General features: G+C 32.1%; 2 protein-coding genes and 1 long non-coding RNA gene across 4 annotated transcripts; 1 reads left to right on the top strand and 2 right to left on the bottom strand.

The window, feature by feature from the left end:
* The first annotated feature begins 5967 nt into the window (after positions 1 to 5967).
* Positions 5968 to 8986, top strand: LOC115706528 (transcription factor MYB17). Of its 2 annotated transcripts, XM_061114014.1 has the most exons (4): positions 5968 to 6239; positions 6353 to 6561; positions 7667 to 7796; positions 7965 to 8986. In XM_061114014.1, the coding sequence occupies exons 2-4, from the start codon at positions 6426 to 6428 to the stop codon at positions 8701 to 8703; spliced, it is 1005 nt and encodes a 334-aa protein (XP_060969997.1). In that variant the 5' UTR covers positions 5968 to 6239; positions 6353 to 6425; the 3' UTR covers positions 8704 to 8986. The 2 variants fall into 2 exon arrangements, with proteins under 2 accessions (XP_060969997.1, XP_030490065.2); XM_030634205.2 differs by lacking the exon at positions 5968 to 6239 and having other exon boundaries at positions 6268 to 6561.
* Positions 6377 to 7671, bottom strand: LOC133037171 (uncharacterized). The gene is made up of 2 exons (XR_009687332.1): positions 6821 to 7671; positions 6377 to 6730 (listed from the first exon to the last, which is right to left on the bottom strand). It is a non-coding gene; the product is annotated as an uncharacterized LOC133037171 (long non-coding RNA).
* Positions 8987 to 10403: 1417 nt separating the features above from the next.
* LOC115706531 (remorin) lies at positions 10404 to 12841 on the bottom strand. The gene is made up of 5 exons (XM_030634207.2): positions 12585 to 12841; positions 11430 to 11480; positions 11244 to 11331; positions 10951 to 11032; positions 10404 to 10799 (listed from the first exon to the last, which is right to left on the bottom strand). The coding sequence occupies exons 1-5, from the start codon at positions 12748 to 12750 to the stop codon at positions 10605 to 10607; spliced, it is 582 nt and encodes a 193-aa protein (XP_030490067.2). The 5' UTR covers positions 12751 to 12841; the 3' UTR covers positions 10404 to 10604.
* Positions 12842 to 14960: the final 2119 nt, after the last annotated feature.

Here is a 14960-nt window from a genome sequence, read left to right as displayed (position 1 = left end):
GTTGCAACAAAAGATTATTTATTTGGAGCTCCTAATATAGTGAGAATTTGAAATAAGCCTTATCTAAAAATTCTAGAAGAATTTAATACATGTCTTAAGTGATATAAATTCTAAGTCGCGCGCACTATATGACAAAGATCTTTGTATGAAATAAAGACATGTAAGTAAATTATTGTTTGAAAAATACGTATGGTTGTCTATGCAGTATAAATACGTAAATTATACGTTGTGATAGACTCTTGAAGAGTTTTTGATTAATTGAAGAACAAACTTTTATTTCTTTTGTATATCGAGAAATATTGAATGTATAAAGTTTGTTCATTAGTATTGAAGTCCTGAAGTACTTCATATGTATTAAGAATTATAAATATATGATCATTTGATATGAAAATTAAGATCATACAACAAGATGGAACAAATATATGGTATTGGAGTACCATCATTGTCACAAATGAAATTTATATTATCATTAATGTGTTATGTTCATATCTACTTGAAATGTTAAATTTTAGTATGAACAAGATTGTACATACACATGAATGATATAATTAGTTGGATAAATATTAATGTTCTACGAACCCCTCATCTATAATTTAGAAGTTCATACATACTCTGGAAGAGTTATAGAAAATATATGATCAAAGATTATATATGGTGATATTTTAAAAGTGATAACAATAATCTTATGAGATATATTATCGCCAAAAGAATTATGGATCATATGTGCATGAGGGGGAGACATATTCATGTTGCACTCTTTTTCCCTTAGTTCAGGTTTTGTCCCAATGGGTTTTCCTGGCAAGGTTTTTAACGAGGCAACTTACAAATAGTTATGAATATGAAATATATATTGTACTCTTTTTCCCTAGCTCAGATTTTGTCCCACTGGGTTTTTCTGGCAAGGTTTTTAACGAGGCAACTATAAATCATGTTAACATACTTGCATTTTATGAAGCAAGTAGAGAATGTGTGTGAGTGAGATCATTGACATAGCATATTCGGGAAACATATGAATTGCACTCAATAAAGAAGTATCAACCCAAGCAATTCTCTATGGATAATACTGCTTGCATCGTTCAACTAAAAAGAGGTACATTGAAGGAGATAGAGTTAGAACACATTCCACGAAATTTTTCTTTATACGGTTCAAGAAAATGCATATTGGTGTTCAACATATTCAATCAAGTGTCAATCTTACAAACTTATTCACAAAGTTATTACCAACATCAACATTTGAGAAGACGGCAGATAAGATCGAAATTCGTCGATTAGAAGATCTCCACAAATGCCTAAATGAGGGGGAGTTAGTTTACACTATACTCTTTTTCCTTTGATCAAGTTTTCAGCAAGATTTTTAATAAGACAGTTATTATGGACATCCAAGGGGGAGTGTTATGGATGTCCAAATCTTTTATTTATTACCATGAATTGTAATGAACATTCCTCTTTTCCTTAGTTTCCTTTTTTCTTAGTTTCTTAATATCTCACTCTTGTATTTGTATAAATAGGGGTTCACCCTATTGGAATAAACAACTCAGAAATTCTTATTCAGTTTCTCTTTCTCTCTTCATCTTCTTCTTCTTTCTTCTCATCTATTTTATATTATTTTATATTATTTCATAACACAAACATTCTTCTTCTTCTTTTTTTTTTTTCCTTTTTCTTGGAGGCATCATTTCAACTTTTAAATATGTATATATATATAAATAAATATATGAGTTTAATAACTACCTATTTAATCAATTATGCAACAATATTTTTTATCCAAGATCGCACCTAAAAATTTGGCGTCTAAAAAGTATAACGAATTAAAAATATAAAAAACAATTATTTTTAGTTAGAATTTTTTAGCCACAACATAAATTTTTAGAATTATTATATAGAAAATATAAATTGATATTTTATTTACAAAAATACCTCTATAAGGTAAAGACAACATTTATACTTTTTTTGTAATTTTAATTACTAAAATACCACTTACACTATCATCACTTACCCAATCAGACGATGGTTGCAGGGTGGTTGCTGCGTGGTTGCACGGTGGTTGCATCAGACGAATCAGACGATGGTTGCAGAGTGGTTGCTAGGTGGTTGGCCGAAGGTTGCATTAAACGAAGGTTTCAATCAGACGAAAGTTTTTAGGTGGTTGGCTGAAGGATGCATCAGACGAAGGTTTCAATCAGACGAAATAACTGTTAACAAAATGTTTAAGCAACTGTAATGCAACTGTTGTGAAACATTAAAAATCAAAACAGTATTTTCACGTACGTAACTCTATCTACATGTCTCTTAATGATTTAATATGAATAAATTCACCATTAAAAATTTGGAAAACAACAAAAATACACAAGAATAAACATTTTACTATAGTATTGATGTAATTTTTTTTAGATTATACTTGAGTTAGATTGTTTGGGAACTCCAACTCAACTTTTTGAGATCTGCTTTTCATGGATCTAAAAATTGAAGCCAGGACATTAGTTTTATGCAAATTAAATTGGATTTCCAGTTGAATTTTAATTTCTTAGTAGTTTTTCTACACCTTTTTTATGAATTCGAAGCAGTCCCTGTTTTGATTGATTCTGGTCGTCTTCTCAAGTGAAGTCGCCGGAATTAATGGTGGTTCTCTTTCTCATTGAATTTTCGTTTCGGTTGCGTTGGGTTGCTGCGTAGTTGCATGATGGTTGCACGATAGTTGCCCAGGAAGTATGGGTCCTGAGTTGAAGGTGTGTGTAAGTTGTATTTGTGTAATTTTTTTTATTAGGGCTGTATATTTATTTATTTGGTCAGTTGAAAGTATTTTTGTAATATTGTTACTTTTTTTTGGTTAAAACTGAAAAAATCCCTAAATTTTTTGTCACAATAAAAAATTACTTGTAATTAAAATATAGTATTTAGATATAAATTATTACTGCTTTAGTTTTATTCACAACAAATATTATGATTAAATGTACTAAAAATACATATAGTCACAACAAATTGTAATTTTTGTCATTAATATATTTAGTCATAAACTTTTTAATTACAACATAAAAATAATGACTCAATTTTTTTATTTTTTATCATAAATTTTGAATAAATTTTGATATGACTAAAAAGTAAAATGTTTTGTAATTTAACAACTATTATTCGATCACATCAACCTTAAAATAACAGGTGGAGTTAATAAAAATTAGACTCTTTATTTTGTATTGTGAATTGTGATTAAATATATATAAATATATATCTCTGGTTTGAAAGGGGTTTATTGAGAGAAAGAAAATAAAGTTTATTCCGACTTTAATTTTAATCCCAGGACCACCTTTATTCTAGTAGTTACTGAAAGCATAAATGTGATGATGTGAATTTATTAATTTTTAGTTTTATTATGGAGGAAGGTCTAAAGCTATATTGTGTCCCCTATGATTGAGTAATAATCTTATATCATGATTGACCAATGTAGTGATTAAACCAATGTATTGTGGTATATATGATGATATTGCAAGACTCGAACCAAGAAAGACTTTATCTTTCTAGCTACCATGAATATATTGTAATTGAACATTGCTATTGGGCACCAGTGGTGTCTAGCACCTTCTAAATGTGTCGACTTGCAATTGGCTAGCGATACTCTATAAAAATTATTATATTAAACTATATGGGACCCGATACTTAATTGCACCAATAGCGATATTGACACGTAGGAGGGTGCTAGGCACCGGTGGTGCCCTTTAGCATTTCTCATTGTAATAATAAGAAATCATGATTCCATTTCAAAATAAAATAAAAATGGAATCATGATTATTTCTGATGCACAATGTTATTACTGGTCAAGAGTGAAAAAAATAGTGTATAAATCTTGTAGATAATGAAGGCCAGGATGCTATAGAGAAGTCCCATGTCTCAAACTCCCAATTGAGATTGCAGAGAAGTGATGAGATGGTTTCCTATATTTGACTTTTCCTTTGACCACATTTATTAGGTATATTAGATTGAATAGACATTTCACACTATTTGGCTGCACTCATTTATTATGATGCCTAGTCCACTGTAAATGCTTGTCCAAGATGAGTATTATTTGTTTTATTTTAATTTTTGTTGGATAACTTTGGAATATGATGTGTTGCGCTTGGTTATAGACAGATTGTGTTTAGACCAATTGTTGCATGAAGATATCATAATAATTAAAAAGTATCAATTGAAGCACTAATGAGAAAAAATGCATCACGACTCATTAAAATATGCATGCATAATATAACTTTACACATCAATAAATTATGTTTGGTAGGATGGAGAAATGTGTTGGAGGAGGGTCTAAAAATTCACTCTCACTTAGTTTCACTTTTTCGTGCATAATAACAATTATACACACCCTTTCTACTAAACAATCTAAAAGATTTACTCTCCTCTTTTTCCTTCACATTCTCCATCTTTTTACAATTCCTATACATCTCGTATTTTTTTAATCCATCTTACCTTATTGTTAATAAACTTAATAATCATTACCAGCTAAGTGTAAATTTTTGTTTCCTTTTACTAAAAAGAGATTTTCAAAGATTCTTAAACGATATTGACATTACACAAGAGCTCTAGCTCTCTTTCGGCAAAAGTCTTTGGTTTTTTTCTGAGATAAAAAGAGTCTTTATTTTTGCCTTTATAATTAATTAGTGGTATTATATAAAAACTATTAAATTAAATTATAGAATATTGTTATTAAGTATTAGGTGTTTAATACTTTAGCATACTAAAATTAGTTAGTAATATTATTTAAAAATTATTTTTGTAAGTCATGTAAGATTTGATATTTAATTAATAACACATACAATTTTAACATTTCAAGTGTCTCAACTCACCTGTCAAGTCGCGTCTGAACAAAGTTACACCTCCAGTACTTTTTACTTTTTCTTATTCTCCTTTCTAATAACTCTCCTATTTTAATAACTCTCCTTTTCATTTCCTAAACAAAACCACATTATAATTCTTTATTTATTTGGTTTCTCACCAAGTCTAGACTCTAGTCTCACTCCCATCTTTCAAAAGCATTCAAATAGAAAAGTCAAAGAAAAAGAGACTTAAAAGTTAAAACCCAATTTAGTTTTATTTTCTCATTTCACACGTATGTTCCTTCCCTTTCGTTTAATTATTTTCTTTTTCATCAAAAATTACAAGGGTAACTGGGAAAACTGTATAAGAAGTAAATCACTTTCCCAAGATTTGTACTTTGACTTTCAGCTCCAAAGAAAAAACTTATAAATAGAATTTGAAAAAGACATTCTCTTTTATGTTATCACACTTATTATTTTTTTTTTAAAATAAAGTTTTATCAGCTAATGAACTCTGTAACCCGTTATAGAGACAGAATTAATCAAACATTAATTACTATACATCAAATTATAGGTGTAATATTCATCAAAAATGTAACAACAGTAGGATGATCACAGTGAAACAAAAATCAATTTGACTATATATCTCAAATACATTACATGATATTTTGTTGGTACAACTATTCCAAATGGATTTAACCCATCACATAACACATGTTATGGAGTTTAGGTTACACAAGTCACAAACTATGAGATATAATGATAATTTTGATACAAATTGATCTCCAATCCGTAAAGTTGATATATTTTGTTTTTTTTTTTTAAAAAAGGTCACTCATGATATTGCCATATAATACTAATACAGTTCAATTTTTATGTACCTTATACATATTTTGGTTTCATTCACAATTGGAGTAATAAATAAAAGGAGAAAGAAAAAACAGCTAAAGGTAGGGTTCCATTACATGAGGTTGTCCGTACTCTGTATGTCTTTGTCACAGACATTAATGCTCCTCTATTCCATTCTCTCTCTCTCTCTCTATTTTTTTTTTATTTAAACAAAAATTAATATTTATTTCTTACAGTCTTCTTTCTTACTCTGTCACTGTTCTAATTAAATAAATCTCACTATGTCTTCTACTCTTCCTCCTTAAAGAGGATCAGCCATAAATGCTCTTTTCACACTCTTTCTTCTGCACTTGTCATTACCACTTACACGTAAAAAATTTAAAAAAAGAAAAAAGAAACCCCAGCATTTATAACTCTCTTCTCCATTATTTGGACAAGATTTTCCTTTCAATGATGATTCAATTCTCTCAATGTGGTTTCCTTCTTCTGTACCAAAGAACCAGCATTTATTGCCAATGACAACTTTAAAGGCTCATAGGCCCCCCTACTCTGCTCTTTGTCCTGCTCTTTACTTCACCACATCAATAAGTATACATACACATTTCCTATTTCCCAGATTGAAATAAATAAAACTAATATATATTTATATATTTATTTTCCCTCAATAATTATATATATGTTTGTTTGTGTGTTTATTAAAGTCTGATCTGAAAGCATTTTGAAAGTTTGGTTCTGATCCTGGTTGAGGATTAAAAGGAAGACACACAGAGAGAAATGGGAAGAACACCATGTTGTGACAAGAAGGGCTTGAAGAAAGGGCCATGGACTGCTGAAGAAGATGAGACTCTTGTTGAATATATCAAGAAAAATAATGGCCATGGAAGCTGGCGTTCTCTACCTAAGCTGGCAGGTTTTGACTCTTTCTTCTCTTCTTCTTCTTCTATCTGTTTTTTTCTTTTTCTTTTCTGTTTTGTTTTCTAGCTTTGGATCTTTGTTTGTTGTCCTGAAACATATGCACTATACTTTGGCTTTTTGGAAGAAAAGAGAACAAAAAGTGTGCTTCAGATTGTAGTTTTGTTCTGAGTAATAAGACAAAGAGTTTCAAAAGTTGTGAAAGGACCTCCAAATGGGGTAGTAGAAAAATGAAATGTTGTCTTTAAAGAAATTACCTTTTCGTTGACTTTTATTCTTTTGCTACTGAGTCACTAAGTGGTTTGTGTTTGTTCAAGTACTCTTTTTTTCTTTTTTTGTTTTTCTTCCAGGCATGTTGAGTTGATGCAATTTTTGTCTTAGTTTTTGATGGTTTCTTTTTCATTTTCTCATTTTCTTCACTTTTCAATGTCCTTGCTTATCTTGCTTGAGCTGCAAGAAAATCTCAGGTTACCTACACAACCCTTTTTAGGTGAGAAAACCTGATGTAACACTGTATAAGTCTGTAATATCCTTCCAACATGGTATTTTCTTGGAGGGAGGTATAGTTTAGGTCCTTCAAGTTTTAAATCAAACGGTTTCTTATCTCCAATTTCTTACAGATTCTTTTAAAATAAAAATAAATAAAGGCCATTGTTTTGTTCTTTAAGCTTTGAAGTCATTTGCTTTTTTCTCACATATATGCATGCAGACTAATAGCAAGTTCTACTAGTTAACCCCTAACCCTTCTTTTTGGTTTGCTTTATGAGTCAACTTAATAATCAGTATGTAAACTAATATCAAGTTCTCTGTTGCTTGCTTTTTCTCAAGAAGGCATTTTCAGATTTTCTTAGTTCATTTTTTGGGGTCTTAGTCATAATGCTGAATTTATGCATATTTTAAAACAGCATCTATGCTATATTTGTATTCACAAAAATTATCACACCTACGAGTGAAACTGTAGTCCATTAAATAAAAATAGTAGTACTGAACTATTTCTCCAACTGAGTCTACAGTAATATTGATCTGAACTATTTCTCCCACTGGGTCTACAGTAATAATATTCACATTTCCATTAAATATTTTAGTCATTTCTTTATTTTTAGGTCTTCTTCGTTGTGGGAAGAGCTGCAGGCTTAGGTGGACAAACTATCTTAGACCAGACATTAAAAGAGGGCCATTTACTCAAGATGAAGAGAAGCTTATCATCCAGCTTCATGGCATGCTTGGAAATAGGTACTTATATCTGATTTCTTTGCCTACTTTATGTATTAGAAGAAAACTATTGTTATACGAGATAGACTTCAATTTGATAATTTCAGCTCAACTATTTCTCAGTACATCCATTCAAACCAGTTACTTATATGATCACTACATCATGTAATATGTGTGTTTACATTTCAGGTGGGCTGCTATAGCTTCTCAACTTCCAGGAAGAACTGATAACGAGATCAAGAACCTATGGAACACTCACTTGAAGAAACGTCTACTCTGCATGGGACTAGACCCTCTAACTCACGAACCCTTCAACTCAAATTCTCATTATCCACCCACTGCTTCTTCCCCTGCTTCTCCCACAACACGGCACATGGCGCAGTGGGAGAGCGCAAGGCTCGAAGCCGAGGCGCGCCTCTCAAAGGAGTCAACCCTCTTTACTACTTCTTCTACTACTCAACCTTTCACAACAAAATCCAATGACTCTGACTTCTTCCTACGCTTGTGGAACTCTGATGTGGGAGACTCATTCCGAAAGGTAGCAGGAGTAGCTATCAAAGATGAAAAAATGGCTTGTTGTAGCCCAATTTCGCAGGCTTCTGTTTCGGCCTTGACCACTGAGGGTGGCACGAACAGGACTGGATTCGATACTCCGGCTAATGACCAAGCCGAAGACATGGATTGCAAGAGCTACCTCGTTAAGTACTGCCCCAACAATGAAGATGATCATCATGTAGTGATGGGTGCAGGCTCTGATTCTTCGTGCTCGAATGACATGGAGGATGATTCATCAGATAGTTCTGCATTGCAGCTGCTGTTAGACTTCCCCATCAACAATGACATGAGCTTTTTGGAAGAGAATTGCGGTGATCATTACGCCTCCGATCACGCCATGTTGTCTGAAAATTCATTCATCTGTCATCTCTAAAAAGCTTTTAGGCTTGCAAAAGTAGTTAGATGTTAGGCCATGTTGATCACTGTTTTTTTGGTTTTTGGATGTTCTTTTTGCATTTTAAAGTGAGAAAGGATTGGCACCACTGGTAGTACTAGTAAGTAACTATGGTGATTTTGGTTTATGTAGTTGAGAGGTAGGGAGACAATGGAGTCGTTAATTAATCTCAGGTCAACTAATTAGGATTGAGTTTTTATGTATAGACAAGACTTATATGTATAATATTATTATTGAAATTATATGATATTCTAGACTCTAATTGGAAGGATTTTTCTACGAAAAGTCCAAGTGGAACACGGTCTTGTCATTCTATTTAAATGCTGTTTATTCCACGCTCGTTATTAACAATTATTGGGTTTGTTATTATTTTTGGATAAAATGAGAGGAAAGGTTGGTACTTGGTGCCTGGTGGCAACAACTATGTGTTTTGACAAAGACAAATGTTAATTTCTGGTTCTACAAAGCTTTTCACCGTTGTTTCTGTTTTGTCCTAAACTCTTGGAAAAATGCTTGCCTTGGTCTATATTATATTAGATGATAAATTTAGGGGTCCTGAGTCCTGACTCGTGAAATTAACCAAGACCTTTTGTTCATCCTGAATCGCCATTTTTGTGTAAACACAATTAAAGAAAACATGCTGATGAGTCTCATAAAATTGGGCAGCAGCGAGAGTCTAAGCTCGTGAATCTTCCAAGATGGTTCCTTGTGAGCAAATGATTGTTAATCGCCTGCCAAATAATAAAGCAGTACTTAAGAACGCTAAGTTTGTGCGAGACAAAACAGGAATAGAACACTCTATAACAAGCAAGAAGAGAAAGTTAGAAATATTTTACCTTAAACAGCCCTTGTCTCTCAGCCTCCATCAAGGGATGATGATCCAAGGAGTTCTGTAAGAAGCTTTTTAAAATACCAGCTAAAGTCACTTTCGAGAGTAAGACACCAGAAATCTTGGTCCTTCAAGTAGACAACATTAATTTATCTCACCCAAAGACAGTTTTATTTTATTGAGAGAGCTTAAATGTCATAGCCATGAGAGCCATATTCCACTTCCTTCCTTCTTTAAATCCAAGACGACTATACTTTTTGGGTAAGCAAACATGCTCCCAAAAAGTAAGATGAACTTTACTACGATTTCCTTTAGCACCCCAAAAAATACTTCTACAAAGTTTGGCTAGAGGACATGGAGGTTGGATAACCTGGTGTAAGAAACCCATCAAAGGCCTGGTTGCTGTTTTGAACAATAGTAGCTGCAATTATACATTGCATTTGGTGTAATATAAATAGATGTATGTTTGAATTTGTTTGTAGCTATGCTAAAGTGCTAAGTAATCAGATCAAGTTAATTGTGAAAGCTAGAGTTAAAGGTGGTTTATTTTCTCATCTCAGTAAAAGGGAAGTTGATATTTTGTCTTTAATTAACATTTTTTAAGTTTTGTGTTTCTGGCAGCTTGCTTTTTTTTTTTTTTTTTTTTTTTTTTTTTTTCCTGAGGAAAGCAGCCTGCTTTGTTAGTTTGGTGTTTATGGTTGAATAAAATTGTTCCGTTGCTTCAAAAAAGAAAAATGACCTTTTGTTGTTAATTTCAAAAGTACCTCTCTTGAAAACTAACAAAACAAACAAGTTTTTTTCTAAACATAACAAAAATTGTTGAGCATATCTAGAAACACAATAACAAAAATGCCAAACTTTTTTCTTTTCATTTTTCTTCTTCATATGTAACAAACATGTTTTCTCTACACAAATTTGGTTGATAGCGAACAAGTTTCTAGTACCCAGCTGAGATTTTCACACATAAATAAAATAAACCAACGACATTTAAGTATACAGATCAAAACAAGGAGCCTTCATAACATTGCTTGGGCCGTAAGTAAGAAAGAATTTAGAAGCAGCCAAGGAACTTGGAGGGAATTTTCCCAGTGGCACGGTACTTGGCAGCTGTCTCCTCTGCTTTGAGAATCTCTTCACCACGGATAGCTTCAACCGTTGCCCTTTTCTCCTCTGCTTGTTTATGAATCTCAGCCACTTTGTTCTTCATTTTCTCTCCATACTCTGCCTTTCTCTTCTCCAAGTTTTCCTGGTAATTATCAACTTGATTATGAGCTTCTAATATATGTATTCAGTTTCAGTGAAATTGGATAAAGTTTTACAATTAACATTCACAATAAAGTGTTAACAAACCAAGGTCTATAAAAGTATCTGTAGCAACACACAACGAAGATAATCACCTCTTTTTTCCTTAGCTTGGCTTCTAAAGCAGCTTTCTTGCTGTTTTCCCACGCAGTAACAGTGGAGAGCTTCTTCTGAGCCCTGGTTATGACATTGCATTCATTAATCATTTATATTTATATGTATACATGCACACTACATACTCATACAAAATATATATTATATAATATATTTATATTGTCAAAAGTTTTAGACAAAATTTCACAATTTTACATTTTCTTTTCCTTTTTGGTATAGAGCATAGATACAGAGATAAAAATAAACCAACTAAAACTCTTGTTAAAAGCCTTACTTGTTTTCAACTTTAGATTTTTCACTGTCTTCCCATGCTTTAACAAAAGACAATTTCTTTTCATTTTCAAACCCTGCAAGAGCAATATCTGAAAGAAAAGTAATAAAATTAGAACATAAATTTCCATATATATAAATGTATATGTATATATATGAAAGAGCTTCTGAGGAAGATGAGTAGACATACCTCTGTCAATTGATCCACCAGAGGGTTTCTTTACCAATGGCTCAGGAGTACCTGTCATTGGATAAAACAGATAAGAACTAGAGGGAAGGATCGGAGAGCAAGAGAGCTATAATTGATTAGGTGTTTTGCATAGGAAAAGCAAATAGTGTTTTCAAACAATTAGTTCAATCTCATCTTTATATAAATATATAAATAAACAGAAATATAATGTGTGAATAATATTGATGTGGATCGAATTGTATTCTTCCTCTTTTTCTTTAGAACTGTAATCCACTACAGATGTTTTCTAAAGCGATAATTGATTATAAAGATAAAGCAAAAAAGCTATTTTGTCAAGGATAAAGACTTGGACATCTAAGGATAATTATCTTTGGTCCTTTGGATGAGAGATCGATTGAGAATTTCCCTTTGAAAATAAAAACTTGAAAGTTAATGCTTAAAAAGAAAAGTGTATGTACTTATTCTCAATAAAATTGAAATGGTAAAGATGAGGTTGAATAAATTAATGGAAATAGAGAATGAAAATAAGCATAATTATACATAAAAAACCAATAATTATATGATTTTTAGTAACAATTTGTTGGAAAAATGTACAATATTCATTCATTCTGAGTTGTAGAGGGGGGCCATCGCTAGATATTTATCAACCACTTTGAAATTAAGTCATTACTTTATTATTAAGACTCCACTAACAAGACACTTTGAAAAAGAAAGTGAAATAAACCAAAACAAATAATGTTCCAAAGGAAGAACACCTCAAACAAGATTAAAATTATAAAAGTGAAAAGGGGACAGCCAAACTAGAGAATCAATCCATAAGTACGATACTGGAACATGTTTCATTAATTAATTTATAAATAAAGTAAAACTTGATTCTACAGATACACAGGGGTGATCAGAAAACAAACAAAAAAATGTTTAATAGCCTAATTCGTGATCTGATTTTCGATTCTAAATTAAGGAATTTATGATTATATTTAAATTTCTTTGAACAAATGAAATAGTTCTTAAGTTACATAAATACAAGCTTTTATTACCATGGTTAACTCAGACATTTCACATACAAAAGGAAACTAATCTTATCCACAAATGTATTTTCGTATACTTTTTCTCGGCAACCAAACAGATAAACATATAAAAACAAAACAAACTTACTTGGCTCAACCACAACTAGAGATTTAGAGTCATCAACCTTGGGCTCAGTCTTTGGCGCAGGAGGTGGAAGAGCAGGCTTCTCAGAAACGACGTCGGATGGGGGCTGAGCCAAAGGAGCGTTCAGTTCTTCTTCCATACTAGTCTCCTTCTTCAGCTCCGTCTCCATATGATAATCCTTTCCTCTTTGGTTTCTGTAATATATATTTATTTAGCGGTCCAATTTTTCTTCTTCTGTAATTTAACGGATAAAATTTTAAAATTCATTCGACTTTTTCTATTTTTGTCTTTTAATACCGCGGGTCCTACAGTGAGAGTGGTTTCGATTGTGTGTGGTGAGTTTTACGGGTAGTCAATGCAACCGGACTCTTAGATCCGTTCTTAGTGTGGAATAGATTTGATTGGTTTGATCGAACGGTGTTTATGAGTTAAGTGGATGAGGAGTATGGTGGGGTCCCGGATAGGGAGTAAGTGCTTCTTGGTTCATGTCGACAGGTATTATAGGTAATAAGGTGATTTTTGGTGGTGCCGCGTATAGAGGTGTGGCTGAAGCGTCGGCAGAGGAGAAAACGACAACGTTTACTCAGTGGGTCCCACTTGAAAGATTTCTTTTTGACTCGATTATTACACAGATAGAGAGTGTGCTTATCACGCTCATTACAAACGCGTGGAGTATTTAAGAAATTGAGTGTATACTATTTATATAATATTTGCTCTTTTTAGAAATAATATCATTGGTGATTTTCTAATTTCTCGAAACAGTTTTATGATAAGACGTTAATTTCGGTGATAGTAAGTATTGGGGGTCTTTTTAGGAGATTTTTACTTAATCATTGTGAAGTTTAAAATAAATTAACCCACGGTTATGTAAAAGAGGAGCATAGTTTTGATCAATTAAATTGGTATTAGAAACTATTTGTAAAATCAAACAATTTTCATTAATACAGCTCAAACCTCATAATTAAGGGTATTAATTGGATCACATCTAATATTTTTAGACCTAATGAGATCCAATTCAATCATATATTGGATATTTTATTTTACTATCCGATCCGACCTAATTAATTTCGTCATCCAATTGATCCAACATCTATTGGATGTTGGATTGGATCGGTTCTATCCATTGGATGTATTTCATATTTATTTATTTATTTATTTTGGGTTTATCCAATATTTTAGACCTAGTATTTTTTGGATTGGATCAGATCCATCCAATATTTTAGGTACAGTATGTATTGAATCGGGCTGGATCTATCCAATCTGTTATCGGCATAAATTTACCCTTCCCGTGAGAAGGACTTGCCTATAGAGAACTCGCTGTATTGAAGGTGGCTCGCAATATTATAGTACTCGCAATACCGAAAGAAAGAATCTCGCAATATTAACTAAAAGAGACCTCGCTATATTAAGAAAGGCACACCTTGCATATTTGGAAAGGCGCAAATGCATACACCAATCAACGGAAGTCAACAGTCAAACATTCAAGGAGCATTTATGACAAACGTTACACATATTTTATAATCGTTGTAATTAATTTGATCAATAAGCCTATTATTATTATTATTATTATTATTATTATTATTATTATTATTATTATTATTATTATTATTATTATTATTATTATTATTATTATTATTATTATTATTGTTGTTGTTACCATTATTTTGTAACGGTCTCATTATGACCATTATTTGTAACCGATGCCTACTACCTATAAGTAGGGGCTTCCCCCTCCATTCGAAGGGGGGCTGATCTGAATAAAAAAACAGAGCCAGAGTACTCTTTTCAACAGTGGATTAGGCAGGCCGAGCCCGAAGCTCCTGCTGAACCACCATACTTTTCTATGTCTATTTTATACTATTTACAATACTCGCATATATTATACACTATATTCTTTGAGTACTCGCTATTCTAAGTGAGTACTCGCATATCTATTTTTTGGTATTCATGCAGTCCTTGAATACTCGCACAAAATTGGTGTTGTCAAAATTCCTCCGACAACACAATCTAAGAAAAAAAAGAGTAAAACTTTAATGTTAATTTTTATATATACATATAATTTGACGTATAACAATATAAAATCTAATTACTCATCCAAACTAAATGAAATTACTAATTAGTTTGATTGGATGTTGGATGTATTTAATTTTTAGACACCCCATCCACCATCCGATCCGATCCAATTGGATATTTAAAAATAACATTCAATCCGATCTGATCCGATCACAATCGGATATGTAATGTTTGGCGGTCGGTTGTAATTGGATCGGTCGGTTCTCATTGGATTGGATTGATTTATGCACACCCTTACTCATAATAATTATTAATTAAACTGATTTCATCGACAAAGATAATTTACATAATAAATACATGAGTAAA

This window comes from Cannabis sativa, chromosome 1, assembly GCF_029168945.1.
Source record: "Cannabis sativa cultivar Pink pepper isolate KNU-18-1 chromosome 1, ASM2916894v1, whole genome shotgun sequence".
Classification (NCBI taxonomy): domain Eukaryota; kingdom Viridiplantae; phylum Streptophyta; class Magnoliopsida; order Rosales; family Cannabaceae; genus Cannabis; species Cannabis sativa.
This window is presented reverse-complemented; position numbering and strand designations above follow the sequence as displayed.